Consider the following 17329-nt stretch of genomic DNA (forward strand, 5'->3'; position numbering starts at 1 on the left):
TCTAGTCACGGAACCGGGCCGAACCAGCCCGTAAACCGTTGACATCAGTGTTCAAAATTATAAGCTGTTAAAGTAGTCACATAATGCTGAATGTTTAAATTCTTGCTAACAATATATCTTTCTAATGTGGCACATGAATTGGTGAACATATTGGATACTTCTGCTTCATGGATTGTCACAATTGTTTTGTGAAGAGCTGACTTCAGCGTGGCTTCTGTGTGAATCATATTTTCCATACCCTAGTAAGGGACTTATTGTACTTACAAGATGTTAACAGCCTCTGAATTATGTGGAAAAAATCATATTTTATACATCCTACTGTATTACTTAAATGTCATCTGTGTTCCTAACACTGAACAAAATGTAAACATATCCCTGTGATAATTTATGCTGAAAAATGTATTGCCTGTATGTTCTTTACTTCTTACAGATTGGAAAACATATTGAAGATAAGTATGATTCTCAACTTTATAAATGATTAAACTGATACAAAAAGAGATTAAAATATGGTGCTGCAAGAAAATAATAGCAAGATTTAAGAACAAAGAATGCTCTCTGGCTTGCAGTCCTGCAACCCAGAATTGCAATTGGAAATACATGAGATAACTGGAAATAGTAATTCTAAATTAAAGTGAGAATAGAGGATTTGATGGTGTGACTATGAGATGAGAGGTTTTAATTCTTGCAGAAGATGTAAGGATTTGGGTGCTTTCACTGTTTCTATTTTTGGGTTTGTTTATTCTTGTATGATATAGAAGGTTGACATGTTTTTTTTCTTGTTTCAGTGGCCTATAAGACATGGTATTGTTGAAGACTGGGACCTCATGGAGAGATTCATGGAGCAGGTCATTTTTAAATACCTACGAGCTGAACCTGAGGATCACTATTTTTTAATGGTGAGTTATTGAGACTGAGAAGGAAAACACTTTCTGAGATGAAAACTGCACGTTATTTGGAGAGTATTTATGCAAGAGCAAAAATACATAATACTCTAAGTTCAAGCTTCCAGCATACAAATTCCAAGCTCCGTTAGAGGATTTTTCTCTGAATATTTCTTCATCATGTGGAGAAAAATAAATCTGTGAAACAGCATTGCAACCAAATTCTGTTCAGTTTGTGATGCAGGCTGCTGACGGATTGGATTTTGTTTTTGCAAAGCTTCAATTGCTTTGTTTAAACTGAATTCTATGTGAAATTCTTGGCTGGTTTTGCAGTAGGGGATATTCTTGCTTAGTAGAGCACCATATGTTAGTGGTAAAGGACAAACGTATGAAAAATTTTCTTGAAGATCAAATTAGGTAACTAGTTCTTAGCAAGCAGTTTGCAATAGACTATTTTTATATCTTTTATTCGTGTGTCCTTATGTCTGGTTTATCTCCAGATTTTTCATGTAAGGGAGCTTTTGGTTAGTTCTACTCTGAATGTGACTTAAAATCACAGAATTGTCTAGGTTGGAAAAGATCTTTGAGATCTCTAAGTAATTAGCCTGACTTGCCGTGTTCCTTAGTGCCATGCCCACACAACTCCAGGGAGGAGGACTCCACAACTTCCTTAGGCATCTTATGTTGGAGATGTTGCACAAAAACGCCACCCAGCCTCTGCTAACTCTAAGTTATCTTTCAAGACCTGACTGGAACTGATTGCAGGCCACATGTACCCATCCCACATCCCCAGCATTTTGTAGTACCAGATAAATATCACAGTGCACTGAGTGCAGAAGACTTCTGAAGGCTGACTCCTGCCATGTTCACTAATAGTTCTGCATTCTGTTATGTGCACCAAAAACTGAAGAAGTCAGCATTGCACTGGCAGACTTTCTATATATCTTCAAGACCCAGTCCATTTTGAGTCTAACTGAGTGGATGGTGCCAATAGCTTGAACCTTGTTTATTTCTAAATGTTAAATGATTTGCACAAATTGAGTAAGAGTGTGTGTAAAAGCAATGGTATGAATGTGATTGATGGGGCTATACACTCGTGTATAAGAAAAACCCTTTGCTTACTTGGAATCTTTCAAAATATTTCTGTTGGTTTTCACTAATATTCAGTCCTTTTCCAGGTAGGACTATGTGGGACATGAGGAATTTTCAGAGGTTGTCTGCTCCTAATGTATTTTATTAAGCTTTTCACCTTCATGTTTAAGCATTGAGCACTGTGTTTTTTTCCTATGACTAGTCCTTTTGAAATCAGCTGGGCCACTCTAACACATTACTCTCTCTTATTCTTTCTGAACATTTGGGTGTTGAAATCATGTCACTCCTTGTAGTGGCAATGATACAGTATGATAGAAAACAACACTTCTTGTAACATAATTGTTCCTTTGCTCTGAGAATGTAATTCAAATCAAACATGTTGCAGAAGATAACCTTCTTGCCGCTCTCCCCAGATTGTGTGAATTCTTTATTTTTAGAATTGGAGCTTGTGTGAGATTTAGGAATGCATTAAGAATTCTAGAAGTTTGACTATTACTCTACTGAGCTAATCATTGCATTAACTGTTAGGTCTGAGGAGTTGTCTTTGTTTTTGTTTTTTTCCAGACAGAACCTCCCCTGAACACACCTGAAAACAGAGAGTATCTTGCAGAAATCATGTTTGAATCATTCAACATACCAGGACTTTACATTGCTGTTCAGGTGATCAAAGTGAATATATACTTCTGAAGTACAGTACAGCTGCAGCGTTTATTATCTTCCATAAGCCTGTGTCTAAAATGCTTGAAATGATTGTTTTCTAAGATTGTAAATCAGCACATCCTGCCTAAATACAAACTGTTTCTCATACAGGCAGTGTTGGCCTTAGCTGCCTCTTGGACATCACGACAGGTTGGAGAACGTACTTTGACTGGAATTGTCATTGATAGTGGTGATGGAGTGACCCACGTAATTCCTGTGGTATGTAGGAGGGTGCATTTCTCAAATACTGGTTGTTTAGGCAAATACAGGTTTTGTTTTCTATATATTAAAATAAAAACTGTCAAAGTAAACTGTTTCAAAAATTTTATAGTTACATGGTTGTTTGGGATTTTCTCCCTTATGGTGGCTTTGCAAAATATGTATTTAGTTATGTGACTTTATTTATGAGATTAATTTTAGCTGTCCAGACTATTGCAAAGCTGCAGTAAGGAACTACTAGGGCATCTTTTAAAGGCTGCTTCTGTGTAAATCCTTGTCTTGCGTTATTGTGATGCTTCAGTTCTGTTCAATATTAATGTATATCACTGTTAAATCTCCTGCATGCCTACGTTACTTCTTGTCATACATACAAACTTTTTTTTGTCTTGTATTTTATTTATGCTACATAGCTGTTGTCTCTGTTTTAGAAGTTAGTGAACTCTGGAAGCAACTGCAGGCTGGCACAAAGGCATGTTCATATACATGGTTGATTTCAAATGGCTTATTTCTTGAAGGATGTTAAAAATATACAGTTATCCATGCATGCTAGCATATATTTTATTGATGACAATGTACTTCTGAAGCATATAGTATGCTTGAGTGATCAGTTATTTTAGGAATGAACATTTGACTCCCTATAATTTCTTGCATTTTGGTGTTAATCTGCCTGTATCAGTATTGTCTTCTAGTGGTAGGAAAAGAATATTTGCCATATGAAGCTCTGAAGTGTGTAAAAAGCAAGAGAAGAAATAATGTTGGTTCAGCAGTACGACTGCTGTCAATCAATACGTCCTGGAAAAAAATGCTACAAATAGATTTCTTGTTTTCATTGTACTTATTGTTAGATACGTCTTCATTTGATTGTTGTTGTTGTTTTTACCTGAGCTTTTTAATAATTTTATACTTTTTCCTGTTCATTTTTCATTTTGAAACAGGAGGTGGGTAGTCTTTTCATATTGCATTTGGCTTTCAGATTACACCTAAAAAAACAAACAAACAAACAAGATTACATCTGATCAGACTTTATCTACGTTCTAATGTCTGCAAGATTTTTTTTGTCTGCTGCTTATGTGTTTCAATTAGATCATCAGTATCTGTTTATAAGTTGTAATCAAGCTCTTTTAAAAATAATACCCACTTTGCAGGGGGCTGCTTGCACATTTTAACACTTCACTCTTTCAATATTTTACTTTCAATTAAAAATGAGAGCAAGCTGTTGTATAAAAGAAAGATAACTTTGCTGTTGATTTTTGATGTTTTGCACAGTATGACTTTGCCTAAAGATCATCTTCTTGTTGTTTTCCCTCCTTCTCCCACATAGGCAGAAGGCTACGTAATTGGAAGTTGCATCAAACATATTCCTATTGCAGGTAGGGATATTACTTACTTTATTCAACAACTCCTGAGGGAGAGGGAAGTGGGAATTCCTCCTGAACAATCTCTGGAGACAGCAAAAGCCATAAAGGTACACCCTTCTTTGTCTCCTAATACCAAAATACTTTGAGCAAATGTTCTTTTTTTTGCTTTAGGAAGTTGCTTGTGTTCACTTAAAAATGCAAGTAATTACACATATTCTGCTGGCGTATCCAATCAAGTGCAGTGTAAGGAGGAAGAGGAAGAAAATGGTCACACTAGATCCTTGGTAGAGTTGAATATGCTTTGCAGATTGAATTAGCATTTAGAGCTCAAGATTTAAGATTTGTTTCTTGATTTAATGAATACGTAATGTCTGTAGGTTGATTTTTTTATGGATCTGATCTTGCAAAGAGAGCTCGCTATTGAACTTTTCTGTAATCTAGATGAGTCAGGGTGGAATTTTATTGAAGAGTTAAGCATGTGCGTTGTCTTGAATGGTTAAGGCTTCAGTAGTTATTGGGCAGTCCAAGAGATATTTGTACCCAAATCTGTAAGAATTCTTACCTGTTTTTATTTCTCTCATTGAAATATACTTTAAGTCAATAATAAAATAATTATTTTGGCATCTTTGTTATGCTTGATATTTCTTAACAGGAGAAATATTGTTATATTTGCCCTGACATAGTGAAAGAATTTGCTAAGTATGATGGAGATCCACGAAAATGGATCAAACAGTATACTGGCATCAATGCAATCAACAAAACCAAATTTGTTATAGATGTTGGTTATGAAAGGTTCCTTGGACCTGAAATTTTCTTTCATCCTGAGGTAAGAGTTAAATGCTAACAGTATTAAGTTACAGAAGCTTTACTGTATAAGTAGAGGGGGAGGGAATTACTGTTTTTGATGCGAGTGCGCCATCAAGTGGAAGTAAGCTCTCAGTAGATCTCCTAACTGCAAGCCTTGTACAGTCTCTGGTAGCTCAAGCACAGAGCAACCTGAGTGCACTGGGTAATTTTTTTCTTGTATCTCTTGCTATGTTTATAACGTCTTATTTTCTTTCTTTAAAGGCAAGCTAAAGTACAGAAAAACAAGTTAGAACCTTCAGATTTTATATAGTACTTGTTCTCTTTCTGTAAGCACTGGTTTAAACCAGTATGCTTTCATAATCTTGTTTTTAGTTATGTTACCAATCTGCTGGGGCTATACTGTGCATGGAATTATTCAATTGATACTGTTTGAAATCTTGACTTTTGTTGTTGCTTTCTGTTGATATCAATTTATGGATGCTACTTTTTTCTCTGAGGGAAGTCCATTGAAATCTGTGTTGGTAACAAATAACAGTTTTGGAAGACATTTACAGTGCCTAGTCTGTCTGATTTTTGGTAATTCAATTTGAGTGAACCTTGGGATGTTGTAATATCCTGGGAGAAGATTGAAACATTAAAATTTGATTCTGCATGGCGGAGTATGTGCTGTCTGTTATTTTATGCTCCATTCAGCTTATTTCAGGCAACCATAGTCTGTAATAAAGTATAAAAACTTAATCAAGTCTATATTGACACTAAAGTTTCATTTTGTCTACCCTCTTCCTATTGGAAGATTGTTTGAAAATTTCATTCCTTTGCCTTTTGTCTAAATTCCAACCTTAATCTGTTTGTTATCAATTTCTAGGTGTCTAATCTTACATCATCATTAATCCTCCAGGCTAAGTAGCTTCTCCTCCCTACTGTTTACCCACATGATCTTACAGAGGAGCACTGAACCCCATGTCAGACATGGTTTTAATATTTTCTTTTTCCCTAGGCCCTATAAAGACTGTGAGGAATAGAACAGAGTACAATCTTCCTCTTTTTTATTACTTAATGAAGAATTAATAATGTCTTGGCTCTGCATTGAAAACACTACCTTTCTAGACAAGAAAGACACAGCAGATGATAGGTATCGCTTCCAAGAAGAATTTCTCCCTGGACTTCATTAACTCCTAACTTTAAAACTAACTTTAAAAGGTTTTGAGTTAGCTAGGTAAAAGCTGTCTTTGGTAAAACCATCTTACAATCTTATTCTGTTTTCACTTTATCTCTGTCTGACAGAATGGACTCTGAAATCATGTCACACGCAGTTGTAGGCTTCTAGTGCATAAATTTTGAACAGTGGATTTATGACCAAGGAGGATAAGCTGAGTTTGCCTGTGGAAAAGAGCGTTTCTTATTTCACTTGTACAAAAGTGGGTTTCTTATAGGGTAAAATACTTGGTCAGCAGGAGTAATACTGACTTTTATTTCCCCCTTTTTTTTTTTTTTTTTTTTAATAAAAAATACTGTTACAAATTGTCTTTACTGTCTCACTTCTGCCTTTTCCTTTTTCGGAAGGAAACACATAATGTCTGTTCTATTTCATTCTAGTTTGCTAATCCTGATTTTATGGAATCCATTTCGGATGTAGTTGATGAAGTTATACAGAACTGTCCCATTGATGTCCGGCGTCCGTTATATAAGGTACGGCCTTTGTGTTCTAAGATGAACTGAATTCATGTGGAAGATAACTGTCAACATTATGATGTATGTGTGTATGGTACACATAGCTATGATTTCCCCTACTGTGAGAAATGTGTACTTTTGAAGAGAAATAAAGTTTAAGCTAAACAAGGTACAGTTTTCCTGAATGAGGAATACTTGATATTTGCTGCTTTTAATTTTAAAACAAAAGATAGTGATTAGCAGTGGCTTGGCATGCAGGTAAGAATTGTTCCCAAGGAATTATTTATATTTGATGTTTGTAATATAAATTCTTATGGGTGGGAGTTTTTGGATTTTGCCCATTTTAATGATTGTCTCATGGTCTCTTCCCCATTTGGATTTTTTTTTTCTCTCTGTAGTCTCAGGATGTTCACTGCAGTTTTAGCCAGGTGTTGAACCTTGTATTGAAGTACATGAAAACTTAATCCTTTAGAAGACAATAATTAAGGCTGTTTAAGCTTGTTTAGGGCATATAGTCCAGAGAGTTTTTTCAGTCAGTCGTTCATTAAGAACTGAAAAAGAAGGTATTGACAGGCATAGCCTATGGCAAGCTCTCTTTCTGCATTGGCAGCACATTCTATGCTTCCTAGTTGTTTGTGTAGCAGCAGTACTGCCCTATTTTTTTACTTTTTATTTTTAATTAACAGCATAAAGAAGTAACGTGAAGAAATAGACTTGTTCATGTGGAAGGCTATGGTTTTGTTCTGTTAGAATCTTGAAAATCTTGTCTATGAGAGTTGGCATTTTCTCAGGAACAATTAAGTTGTAACTAAATATATCCTAGGGCAGTTTGTGTCTATTAACATTTTGTAGCATATTTTAGTTATCTAAATAACATATTCTGTAATCTAGAATGAAACATAGTAACCTAGAGCAAATCTGCAGTGCAGGTTAAAAGGGAAGTTCCACTACTTAACAAATTTCTGTGCAGAGTGACTTTTGTAGTAGATGGCTACAATGGCTTCAAGCTTAGGATTGCTGCAAAAGGTTTTTGGCAACTCTTAATGTCTGGCTCTCCTTCGTCCTTTTTCTTTCTGCAAGACTAAGTTTTCATAGAGGCAAGTATCTTCTTTTCTTGCTACTGTGCTGGAGTGCTAGACTTACATTGGATATATTTAGGTGTTTCATCAATGTTCTTCCAGAATATATCTTAAAACACCCAGTTGCAGGTTACATGTGCTTTGTAGCCTTTGAAGAATTGTTCTGTAACCCATCTTCTGATGACCTATAGTGTTTATCTTTTTGTAGTTTTATTCCTGGTATTCCTGCTTCCTGATCTTATCAGCAGTTCTCTTATGAAGCCAGTTGTGTTACCTTATGTTGAGGTTTGGAGCATCAGGACCTTCACAAGACTGTTGCTGTTCAACCAGTTCCTAGAGCCTGTAGCTGTTCCACATGCAAGCATTCTTCTACAAATTGCACAAGATAAGCTCATAAATTCTTTTTAATTGTATAATGGTTAGCAACAATGTACTTTGTTTTTAATTGATAATGATTACACCTTGATGTGATTGGAAACATTGATTTATATTCTTATTCTCTGTCTTCCCTGACTGTATCTAATGGGGTTGAGAGTTACAGATTGCTTGGAGTGAGATTCTTTCTGATAAAATAAGGAAGGATGTAGATAAGCTGTTGAGTTTGGAACCAGAGACTTGTGCTGAAATTTGAAGAAAGAAGATGAACTATGTATTTATTTTTTAAATAAACCAGAAACAACAGAAAGTAGAATTAAATGAAACTGAGTGCTTAGGTGATGGAGCAGTAATTTTTTGAGCTTACCATAGGGCTGAAATAGTCTGGCATCCTGGTTACATTGCTTATTCCTGTAAGCTGAATTCCACTAGAAAATGAAACATTCTGCATGCAGCTGGTAATGTGATCGTGCTTCTGTAGGGCTTGGTGAGGCTTTTGAAAGTGCATCACATCACCTCTGGTGTTCTTTGGGCAGAAAGGTACAGTTTGTCTATCCAGGTCTGTTTTTTTAGAGAACAGAAACAAGGAACAGTTTGAGTTGAAAGAGACCTGAAAGATAACCTAGGTCCAACCTTTGTTGGGATACCTGCCACCAAACGCAGTTGCCCAGGAACCCATCCAACTTGGCCACCACGAAGGACGGGGCATCCACAGCTGCTCTGGGCAACCTGTGCCAGTGCTTCACCACTCTAGTAGTAAATAATTTATTCCTATTATTTAATGTAAGTCTTACCAACTTCTAATTTAAAACTACCACTCTTTGACCTATCACTACGCTCCTTGATAAAATCCCTCTCCAGCTCTCCTGTAGCCCCCTTTAGGCACTGAAGGGCTGCAGTGATGTCTCCCCAGAGCCTTCTCAAAGGAGCAGAACAGAGGGGAAACATCACCTCCCTTGCTCTGCTGGCTGCACTTCTTTTGACACAGCCCAGGATACAGTTGGCTTCATGGGCTGCAAGCACCCATTGCTGGCTCATGTCCAGCTCCCCATCCAATACCTCCATGTCTTTGTTTACAGAGGTACTCTTTGTCGCATTCTTTAGCTCCAGTTTTCCCTAGAATATTGTTCCTCTTTCCTTGTTTTCATCACAGTATGAATACATAACATATCACAGGAATGCAGAGAGCAGTAGCATGATGTGGAAGTTGAAGGTGATCTTTCCCACTGCTTTTAGGTTACTCTGAGCATATTACTAAACACAGTGTTATTAATGCACATCTAGCTTGAAATCGGCATGAAATATCTGCTCTGTGGTATATTTGCAAGGAATGATAATGTTGCATGGTTTCAGTACTGCTATTTAAAAATCTCTCTAGGTTGGAAGCACTCTGTATGACCTTGTCCTAACTTTGTGTCAGTTAGGGTATCTTATGACTTCCTCAGTGTCAAAAAAAGAATAGCCCGACATATCAGTTGGCCAGTGGATATAGTTGTAACAACTTTTAGAAGTGGATGAAGGACTTCTCAAAGTACTAAGAACTGCTTGATATTCTAGTAAGTTATGATGTTCTTTATATCTTTGTATTGGGTTCAGAAATTGTCTTTCTTATTTCTCACTGTTTCATCTTCCTTTTTCCTCATCCAGAGTTTCTCCCCAGATACTTCCAGAGTTCTGACAGTAACAGTTGATGAGAACAGTATCAACAGTTCTGAAACCTGTGCCTTCTGTCAGTGGAGTATAACCAACAACCTTACACTTGCATATCCCCGTGATTGATTTCTTTCAACTCATCTCCATTTTCTGCAGTGTTTTTGGCACAAATATGCAGTTTAAGATAAAAGCGATGTCTGACAGAGCATTCAGTTGGTTTCAGAAATCTTTCTGAAAGATTCTGATCAACCAAGTTTAAATATTCAGGGTGGATCGAGTTCTCACATCCTTGGCCTCTTAATTTTTTTTAAGTCTAGTTTTTCAAGCTGGTCTCATCACGTGAGTTGGGGACTGTGGTGTATTGGTCAGTGTGGACTTCTGTTGTAGATGGATTATTTTGGCTTTCAGTGAATTTTAAGAATCGCTTCTTTTTGATTGAGAAGATGACTGTTAGCTGGATATGCAGCTAATGTGAGCAGTAGAGAATTTGAAAGTACTGCTGCAGTTGATGTTTGCAGTAGGCTTATTGTACTTGTGTTCTCTTAGAAAGTCAAAACTGTTGGGTATTTATACATAGCTAGCTTGTAATGAACCATCACTGAATCCTGGAGAGGTTTGAAATGCAAAAGACTAAAGCTATAGCAATGTCTCCCTAAAGTCATTTCTAACTTAAAATACTTTTAAATAGTATGAAAGCAGCCTCAGATACACCGTATGGGGTGTAGATGGCGCTGTTAGACTGCTGTGCAGCTGTGAGCTGCAGGCAGAAATACCATCCAGTGGTTTCTGGCTCATTTGCCCTATCAACTCTTTCCTTACCTCTTTCTCTGAAACTGTAGGTGTCCTCGAGCAGAAGCTAGCAAGGATTCAACTGACTTTTGCTTAAGCGTGCTCCAGCAGAATGGCAAAGCTTGCTATTAATTGCTAAGTGCAGAGTAGGCAGGCTCAGCAGGTGAGTTAAGGCTGGAGAGCTTGCCAGGCCGTTAGTTCTGCATCCTGTTGGCACTGATGTAAGTCATGGGGAAAGCAAAGGCATTCATCCTACTTAAAATTGAAGCCCCAGGCGATTAACATTGTTAGTGTAGCACAGGAGTGCTGAGAGGAAACCCTGTTCCTTTTTATCCACTGCTAATTAGGTTTGTAACATCAGTGTGCTAGCTGGTTTAGTGGCTGAGCTGTGGTTTCCTTTTGTCTGAGTGCAGAAGTGTTTCAGTGGAACAGCAAGGACCATCCTCAAATAATAAAATAAACACCAAATATCATTAATTTAAAGAAACGCAGATTGTTTCTTCATGATTAAAATACAATTTTATTCCAGAAATAGTTCTTTGCAACACATTTACTTATCTGTGGGGATAATATTTGTTGAGATGAATATTCCTTACACTTTCCGTACAGACTTGGTAAATGATGCCCTTTTTTAACTAAAATAGCCAAAGTGTGCAGCTTTTAGGTAAGCTTAACTTAGATAAAGTTTTCTGTTATTGTAACTGGGTGGTTTTGTTATGTTTTGTTTTGTATCTTTGTAGCGTTGTACATAGACATAGGATCAGAGATGGCATGGAATGAAATTCATTATCCTAGAGCTCATAATGGAAGTGAAGGGAATGGATGGGAAGTGAGAAGTTTCCTGCCAGCCCTCTAAGGTGCATGGCATTGACCCCCAGTTTCCTCCCAGAAATGGGTTGCTTTTATTATTTACTGCCTGTGGTTTTCTTATTCAAGAGCATGGAAGATCTTCAACCCTCTCTTCTAAGAAAATATATTCTTTCAATCCAACATAGCTTTGAGCCAGGCAGCTATAAAAGCAAAAACTGTCTGGAGCTTCTTTCCATCAGGAGGTTTGATCAGTGTCAGCTGTAAAACCTGTGCTCTGCCTAGAACTGTTAAACCAGCTGAAGTGTGTTTAAGCACATAGGCCAGAAGAAGTCTCATTTAAAGGAAGCAGCTGGAAACAGATACTTGAACTCTCTTGATCTCTTTTTCTGGGAGGCCAGAGGATTCCCAGGCAGGCTGGAATCCCAGATACCACCAGTAAGTTTTTTCCACAGATATGTTTAGCCTTCCTTGCTGTTAATGTTTCTCATTCCAGTTGTAACACTCAGTAATTGTAGTGAAGGTATTGGTTTGTTTGTTTATTTTAATCCCAACAGTTTTTTGCCACCTTCACCGTTTTCTTTCTGAAGGCTGGAGAGAGTGAGGAATGCGTATGGATTCTGCTTCGGTTGTGAGGCCTACCTGTCTTCTGCCCTCCTTACAGAAGATTGAGCTGCTGAGTAGTGGTGACTTGTTCCTGACAACATATGGGCTTCAGTCCTTTACTAAAGATTTAGCACAGATTCGGCCCAGTGCTGACAAGTGCTACAGGGAGCAGGAGAACTGTAACTGTAGAATCATGTTTCGATGGCAGTTGGTGATACCTACTTGTATCCCACATGCTGTTTAACCTGACTTTTCCAGGTGTGTTGATGAGATAATGCACATTTGCAACCAGTGTACCCTAATGTTTCTATTCTTTTTGACCTGCATTGTACTTTATCTTCTTCTAGCATGTAGAATTACTTGAATATTCATAATCTCAGGGAGGTGTGACATTCTAGCTTTTATCCCTGGAATGATAAAAGATTATCCTAGTGTTACCACTAACTGCAGTTGCATAAGGTGGTCCAAGATGTATTCACACAAATATTCTCAAGAGTATTCTGAAATCTCTTGGTGATATCACTGTCTACTTTGTGATGTACGCTCAAAGTTTAATTTGTTTTGAATAGAATTATTGCTTTCACTCTCTTTGCTAACTTTGTTATCTCCAGGTAATATTTTCTGATGACAATTTTTTAATTGCTGTTTCATCACTCAAGTTAGTGGTTGTCTTTTTTCCCTTTTTTCTTCCCCATTAGCAGTTTCCTCTTACAGAGTCAGGGGAAGATATGTTCTTGTATGCAGAGAGAGTCTTGTATAAGAAAGAGGCAAGTTAATTTTAGGACCAACTGTGGTTTCTGGATCCTACTTTAGGTATATGGTTACTTTTCTCATTATTTTTCATAAATAAGCATTTATTTATTTATTTTCTCGTTTAGCAAGGAAAATTTTGTTTGCAGCTTGTACTGTGGTGCTTAAACTCCAAAAAGTTACTTCTGCAGCCAGAAAGCATGAATACTTTTGCACTTTAGATCTGTATGCAAGAGCAGTGGTTCAGGGATTCTTTCATTATGTGCACAATCTGCGGTGTCAAAAGCTGTTATGAACAGATAACCCTTTGCCCAGTGTAAAACTCTTGATCTCAGTAAAGTTCCTTGCCAATATGACTCAGGTATACATGTGGTTTTAGTGAGCACTAATTGGTGTTTTGGTTTGCAGTACCACATGCAGGCACTGCAGGATGCACATGCTTTTTTTTTTTTTTTTTGTCACATAGAGTTCATTCCTTTTTGATTATGAAGTCCATTCTTGCTGCCACCATTGTTATTTCCCAGTGTCCCTGTTCTGAAATCAATCCCAGGTCCCCCGCCCCGTTGAAATGACTTCTGCATTGTTCTGTAGCCCTGAGATATTATCAGTAGCGTTAAGGATGTGATGTTTTAGAACCCACGTTTAGAATCAAAGCACAAATCCAGGGAACAAGGCTTTTAGTTCTGCTTTGAAAACTAGCACTAGACAAGCAGGTAGAGAAAAGTGGAAGGCTTTTCTCAGGACTGTTGCCCTTTTTTGATACATTTTTGAATCATTGGATTTGCTGATGACTGTGTTTAGGAGTCTAGCTCTTTTTGAAAATGAGTTCTAGATATCATTCCAGCCTGTGGAATGGTACTAACAGCAGCATGACCAGGCTAGAGCCATGCAGTTTTAGCTCTGATAATTAAGGAAGTTATCAACATCTCTGAGACTTTCTGACACTGTCATCTTTCTACTCCAGTGCATGTATAGATACTTGCTCATTATTTTAATGTAATCTTTCTCTTTTGTGGTAGTATATTCTACACAAAGCTACTATTTAAAAAAAAAGGGAGAACATAAGGAGCTGTGGGCGTGCTCTGGAAACTGAACAATATTAAGGTGCTCTGTGTAGCTCGTCAGCTTCCTAATACAATTTGGGAAACTTGCTTTGAAGATGGATTTAAAGACTGTATTTTTATTGTCTCCACAGAATGTGGTGCTCTCGGGAGGGTCCACAATGTTCAGGGACTTTGGACGACGACTGCAAAGGGATTTGAAAAGAGTAGTGGATGCAAGATTGAGGCTTAGTGAGGAACTCAGTGGTGGTCGGATAAAAGTAAGTAAGAATTTCAAGTAGGGTTGATTATGAGAATAGTAGAAAAAATGAAGTTCAGAGCTTTCACCTCACAAGTGAAAACACAGTGCTGTAGAATGAATAGAGCGTGTGTATGTATGTATTATTAAATCTCTTGCTAGCTTTGCAGCATATGACATATCTTTACAGGAACTTTGAAGTTACTGTGAGCAATCTATATGGACATTTCTGATGTCTCTTACTGGGAGAGAAGTGATCTCAGCAGTAGGCAAAAGGAATTTAACTGTTGTGTCCTCCAGTGTACTAGTCAGGAATTGTTATATGATTTGATCTCCTAGGAAATACAATGCTCTGAGTAATTGTGAGATAGTGATATGAATGGAGGGGTGAAGACTTCTAGATATTTTGAGTTTAGAAGGAAATGTAAACTAATGATGAACTGTTTTTCTTAGCCCAAGCCAGTTGAAGTTCAAGTGATAACACATCATATGCAGCGTTATGCGGTTTGGTTTGGTGGTTCCATGCTGGCTTCAACAGTAAGTGTTCATGAAAACAATTCTGAATCTTTCTTTTCACGTTGACTGCTGGCTACGTTTGTTCTGAGTACTCCTTTCAAACCTGAACTTTGTCACATTATGCAATCCTATCACAGCGTTTGTCTCAGCAAAATTTGTACAGAACAAGTGGAAGCTTTACTTGAGTAAAGATATCGTGATATGACATAACTCTGAAATAGTATTTATATGATAGCTGTAGCATAGTCCCTTTATTCTTGAAGTTAGTACTTGGGATTAGTCAGGATTTCAGGAGTATAGGATCTAAACAAACATTCTTTGACATGAGAGAGAATCAAATGGAGGAAAACAGGAACAATTCTTGTTTTCAAAATGAGATTTTATTGCTTTTTTTAAAAATCAACTCTATTGCCCATACAGACTTTCATTGATTGTTTTCATATCTTAAAAAAAATTTAGTTTTATTCTCTTGCAAAGATATAATACCTTACCATGAAGCTCTAATCTTAAAAAAAATAAAAATAAAAAAAAGAAAAGAAAGCATTATTTTAATTGTCTGCTTTTCTGCTTTATGTATTCATATGGTTTTGAGAGGATTTGTTTTATGTTTTCATAGCCGGAATTCTTCCAAGTATGTCACACGAAAAAAGACTATGAAGAATATGGCCCTAGCATTTGTCGTCATAATCCTGTGTTTGGAGTCATGTCATAATGCTTATCAAATGGAAACAAGGTCTGTGATTTCTTACTCGTGAAGAAGGTCATGTCAGGCAGAGGAAGGCAGCAGGTACTGTAAATACTGCAACAAGATGTGGCTATCTCTTGGAAGCATTTGGATCACCGCCGTGTGCTACAGCACAGCTTACAGCCCCAAGTCATTTCAGTGAAAGCCATTTCTCTGCAGACTGCTTTAAAGCCTATCCTTCTTTCTTCCTAAATGTGAGGTAATTGACAGTAGGTAATTCTCTGTTTAGGAGGTTGTGCAAATACTACTGAAACTGAATCTAGAAGAATGAACCAGCGTTTTACTGCTTGTGGAAAGATTTAAACCTTTCCCACTTTCCCCTAATTCTGCAATCAAATCTTTAGCAATGGAGCACTAAATACCACATTGCCTTCAGGGGGGTTGAAATGGTTGCAGGTACTTGCCTGAACAGATTGGATTGCAGGATTGGGACTATACTTTGTAAATGTAGGTTTTTTTCATATCATTTTGTATTTTATGATATCAGTAGGGTGAATTGATGACTAGTTCTAAGCACGAACAGCTATCAGTGTCATGGAGTGATGTTATGCATTTCCAGGTGTGAGGCATGTATTGGAGTTGTGCTGGTATGTTTTGTTTTTGGGGAAAAAAAAATAAAAGCCATGTATGCTAGCAACTGATTTATTCTTGTTTGAATGACACAAATTAAGTGATTTACAGTACTGTACGAAGTTTATTATAGCCACTGTTACTTTGTTTTGAATTTTCTGAAACTGTTTTATAGAAGATGTTTTGTTCTGATGTTGCTGAGTGGTGGGTGACACACGGGCCTTGCACCAGTGAAATAAACGCTGTTAACATCTTTATGAAAGTCTGTGGTCGTTTTGATTTGCATACTCCTTTTTATTATCTCCCAAGGTTAGCTTTCCATTCATAGGTCACCTTATGTAGCATCCTAGTAAAACTCAAATTAAAAAGGATCTCTGGGAATCTCTGGTCCAGACTCTTCCTCTGTACGAGGGTCACCCTAAAGTAAGGTCTGGTTGTTCAGGGTCAGTGAAGTTTCACTCAGTGATCTCTAAATGGAGAATCCTCGGCATCTCTGGGCAACCTTTTCCAGGGCTTCCATGCGTTACATGGGTACATGTTGTTGTGTTAGAAGAAGCATTGTGTGCCCATGATTTCAGTCATTAATAGGGTAGGATATCCTTCTTTTTCTTTCATGCTGATATTTATTTGTTCTGCGGCAACAGAGGTTTTCCACATTAGCTCTTGAAACAGTTTATGTAGCTCAATAAAGATTTTGCAGTACACATCAATTTGTTTTTAACTGGCATTAGACCAACTAATACATTAGATATTAAAGAGGGAATCTGTGACTCTAACCTGTTTCTGAATGTGTTAGAACTTGATGTTCAGCTCAGACATGTTGAAGCTTACTTCGCTCAAGCCTTCCACTAAGAACAAAATAGAAAATCCAATATAATGTGCAGTGTTTCAGCTTGTTCCAGCGTAACATCACCTTGTCTGCGATAAAGTATTTTTGTTGATTCCTGCTGCAATATATTATGAGGTACAGACTTAAAAAATGTTCAGGTTTGTTGAGAATAAATCACTAGGAAGTCATTTAAAATGCTGGACAAGTACTCCCATGCAGCCCTGAATTGAATGAGGTTTTTTTTTTTAATTCTTCCACTTTCATGTCATTTTTAAGCAGCAGTTTGAGAAACAGGGAAATGTGGGTATTAGCCAGGAGAGTTCTGACATGTTATCCTATCAGAAACGGAGAGGCTGTTAATGCAGGGAGAAGAGATGATCCTGAGAATAATATGCTTCAAAAATACCCTTCAAAATGAAATCGAGCCATTAGGCCTGAGCACTCAGCTAGTCTCAAAATGGTGTTGGATTTTGAAGACTGCAAAATAGAGGTTTGTCACTGGATTGACAGCTTTTTAGGTTTCTGGTGTACACAGCAGAATCTAGAACATGAGCATGATGTGGCAGGATTCAGGCCTTAGAGGA

General features: G+C 37.3%; 1 protein-coding gene across 4 annotated transcripts in view; it reads left to right on the forward strand.

The window, feature by feature from the left end:
• ACTR3B (actin related protein 3B) overlaps positions 1 to 16178 on the forward strand; it is a 51255-nt gene extending 35077 nt beyond the window's left edge. For 3 of the 4 annotated variants that reach the window (XM_010712387.3, XM_031553846.1, XM_010712386.2), the window contains exons 4-12: positions 786 to 896; positions 2538 to 2633; positions 2784 to 2891; positions 4213 to 4356; positions 4902 to 5075; positions 6653 to 6745; positions 13982 to 14107; positions 14539 to 14622; positions 15218 to 16178. In XM_010712387.3, coding sequence (XP_010710689.1) covers positions 786 to 896; positions 2538 to 2633; positions 2784 to 2891; positions 4213 to 4356; positions 4902 to 5075; positions 6653 to 6745; positions 13982 to 14107; positions 14539 to 14622; positions 15218 to 15313 — 1032 coding nt within the window. In that variant the 3' untranslated portion in view covers positions 15314 to 16178. Of the gene's footprint in view, positions 1 to 785; positions 897 to 2537; positions 2634 to 2783; positions 2892 to 4212; positions 4357 to 4901; positions 5076 to 6652; positions 6746 to 8014; positions 10095 to 13981; positions 14108 to 14538; positions 14623 to 15217 lie in introns of those variants that run through there. The other variant, XM_031553847.1, reaches the window with a different exon arrangement.
• Positions 16179 to 17329: the final 1151 nt, after the last annotated feature.

This window comes from Meleagris gallopavo, chromosome 6 (assembly GCF_000146605.3).
Source record: "Meleagris gallopavo isolate NT-WF06-2002-E0010 breed Aviagen turkey brand Nicholas breeding stock chromosome 6, Turkey_5.1, whole genome shotgun sequence".
NCBI lineage: Eukaryota > Metazoa > Chordata > Aves > Galliformes > Phasianidae > Meleagris > Meleagris gallopavo.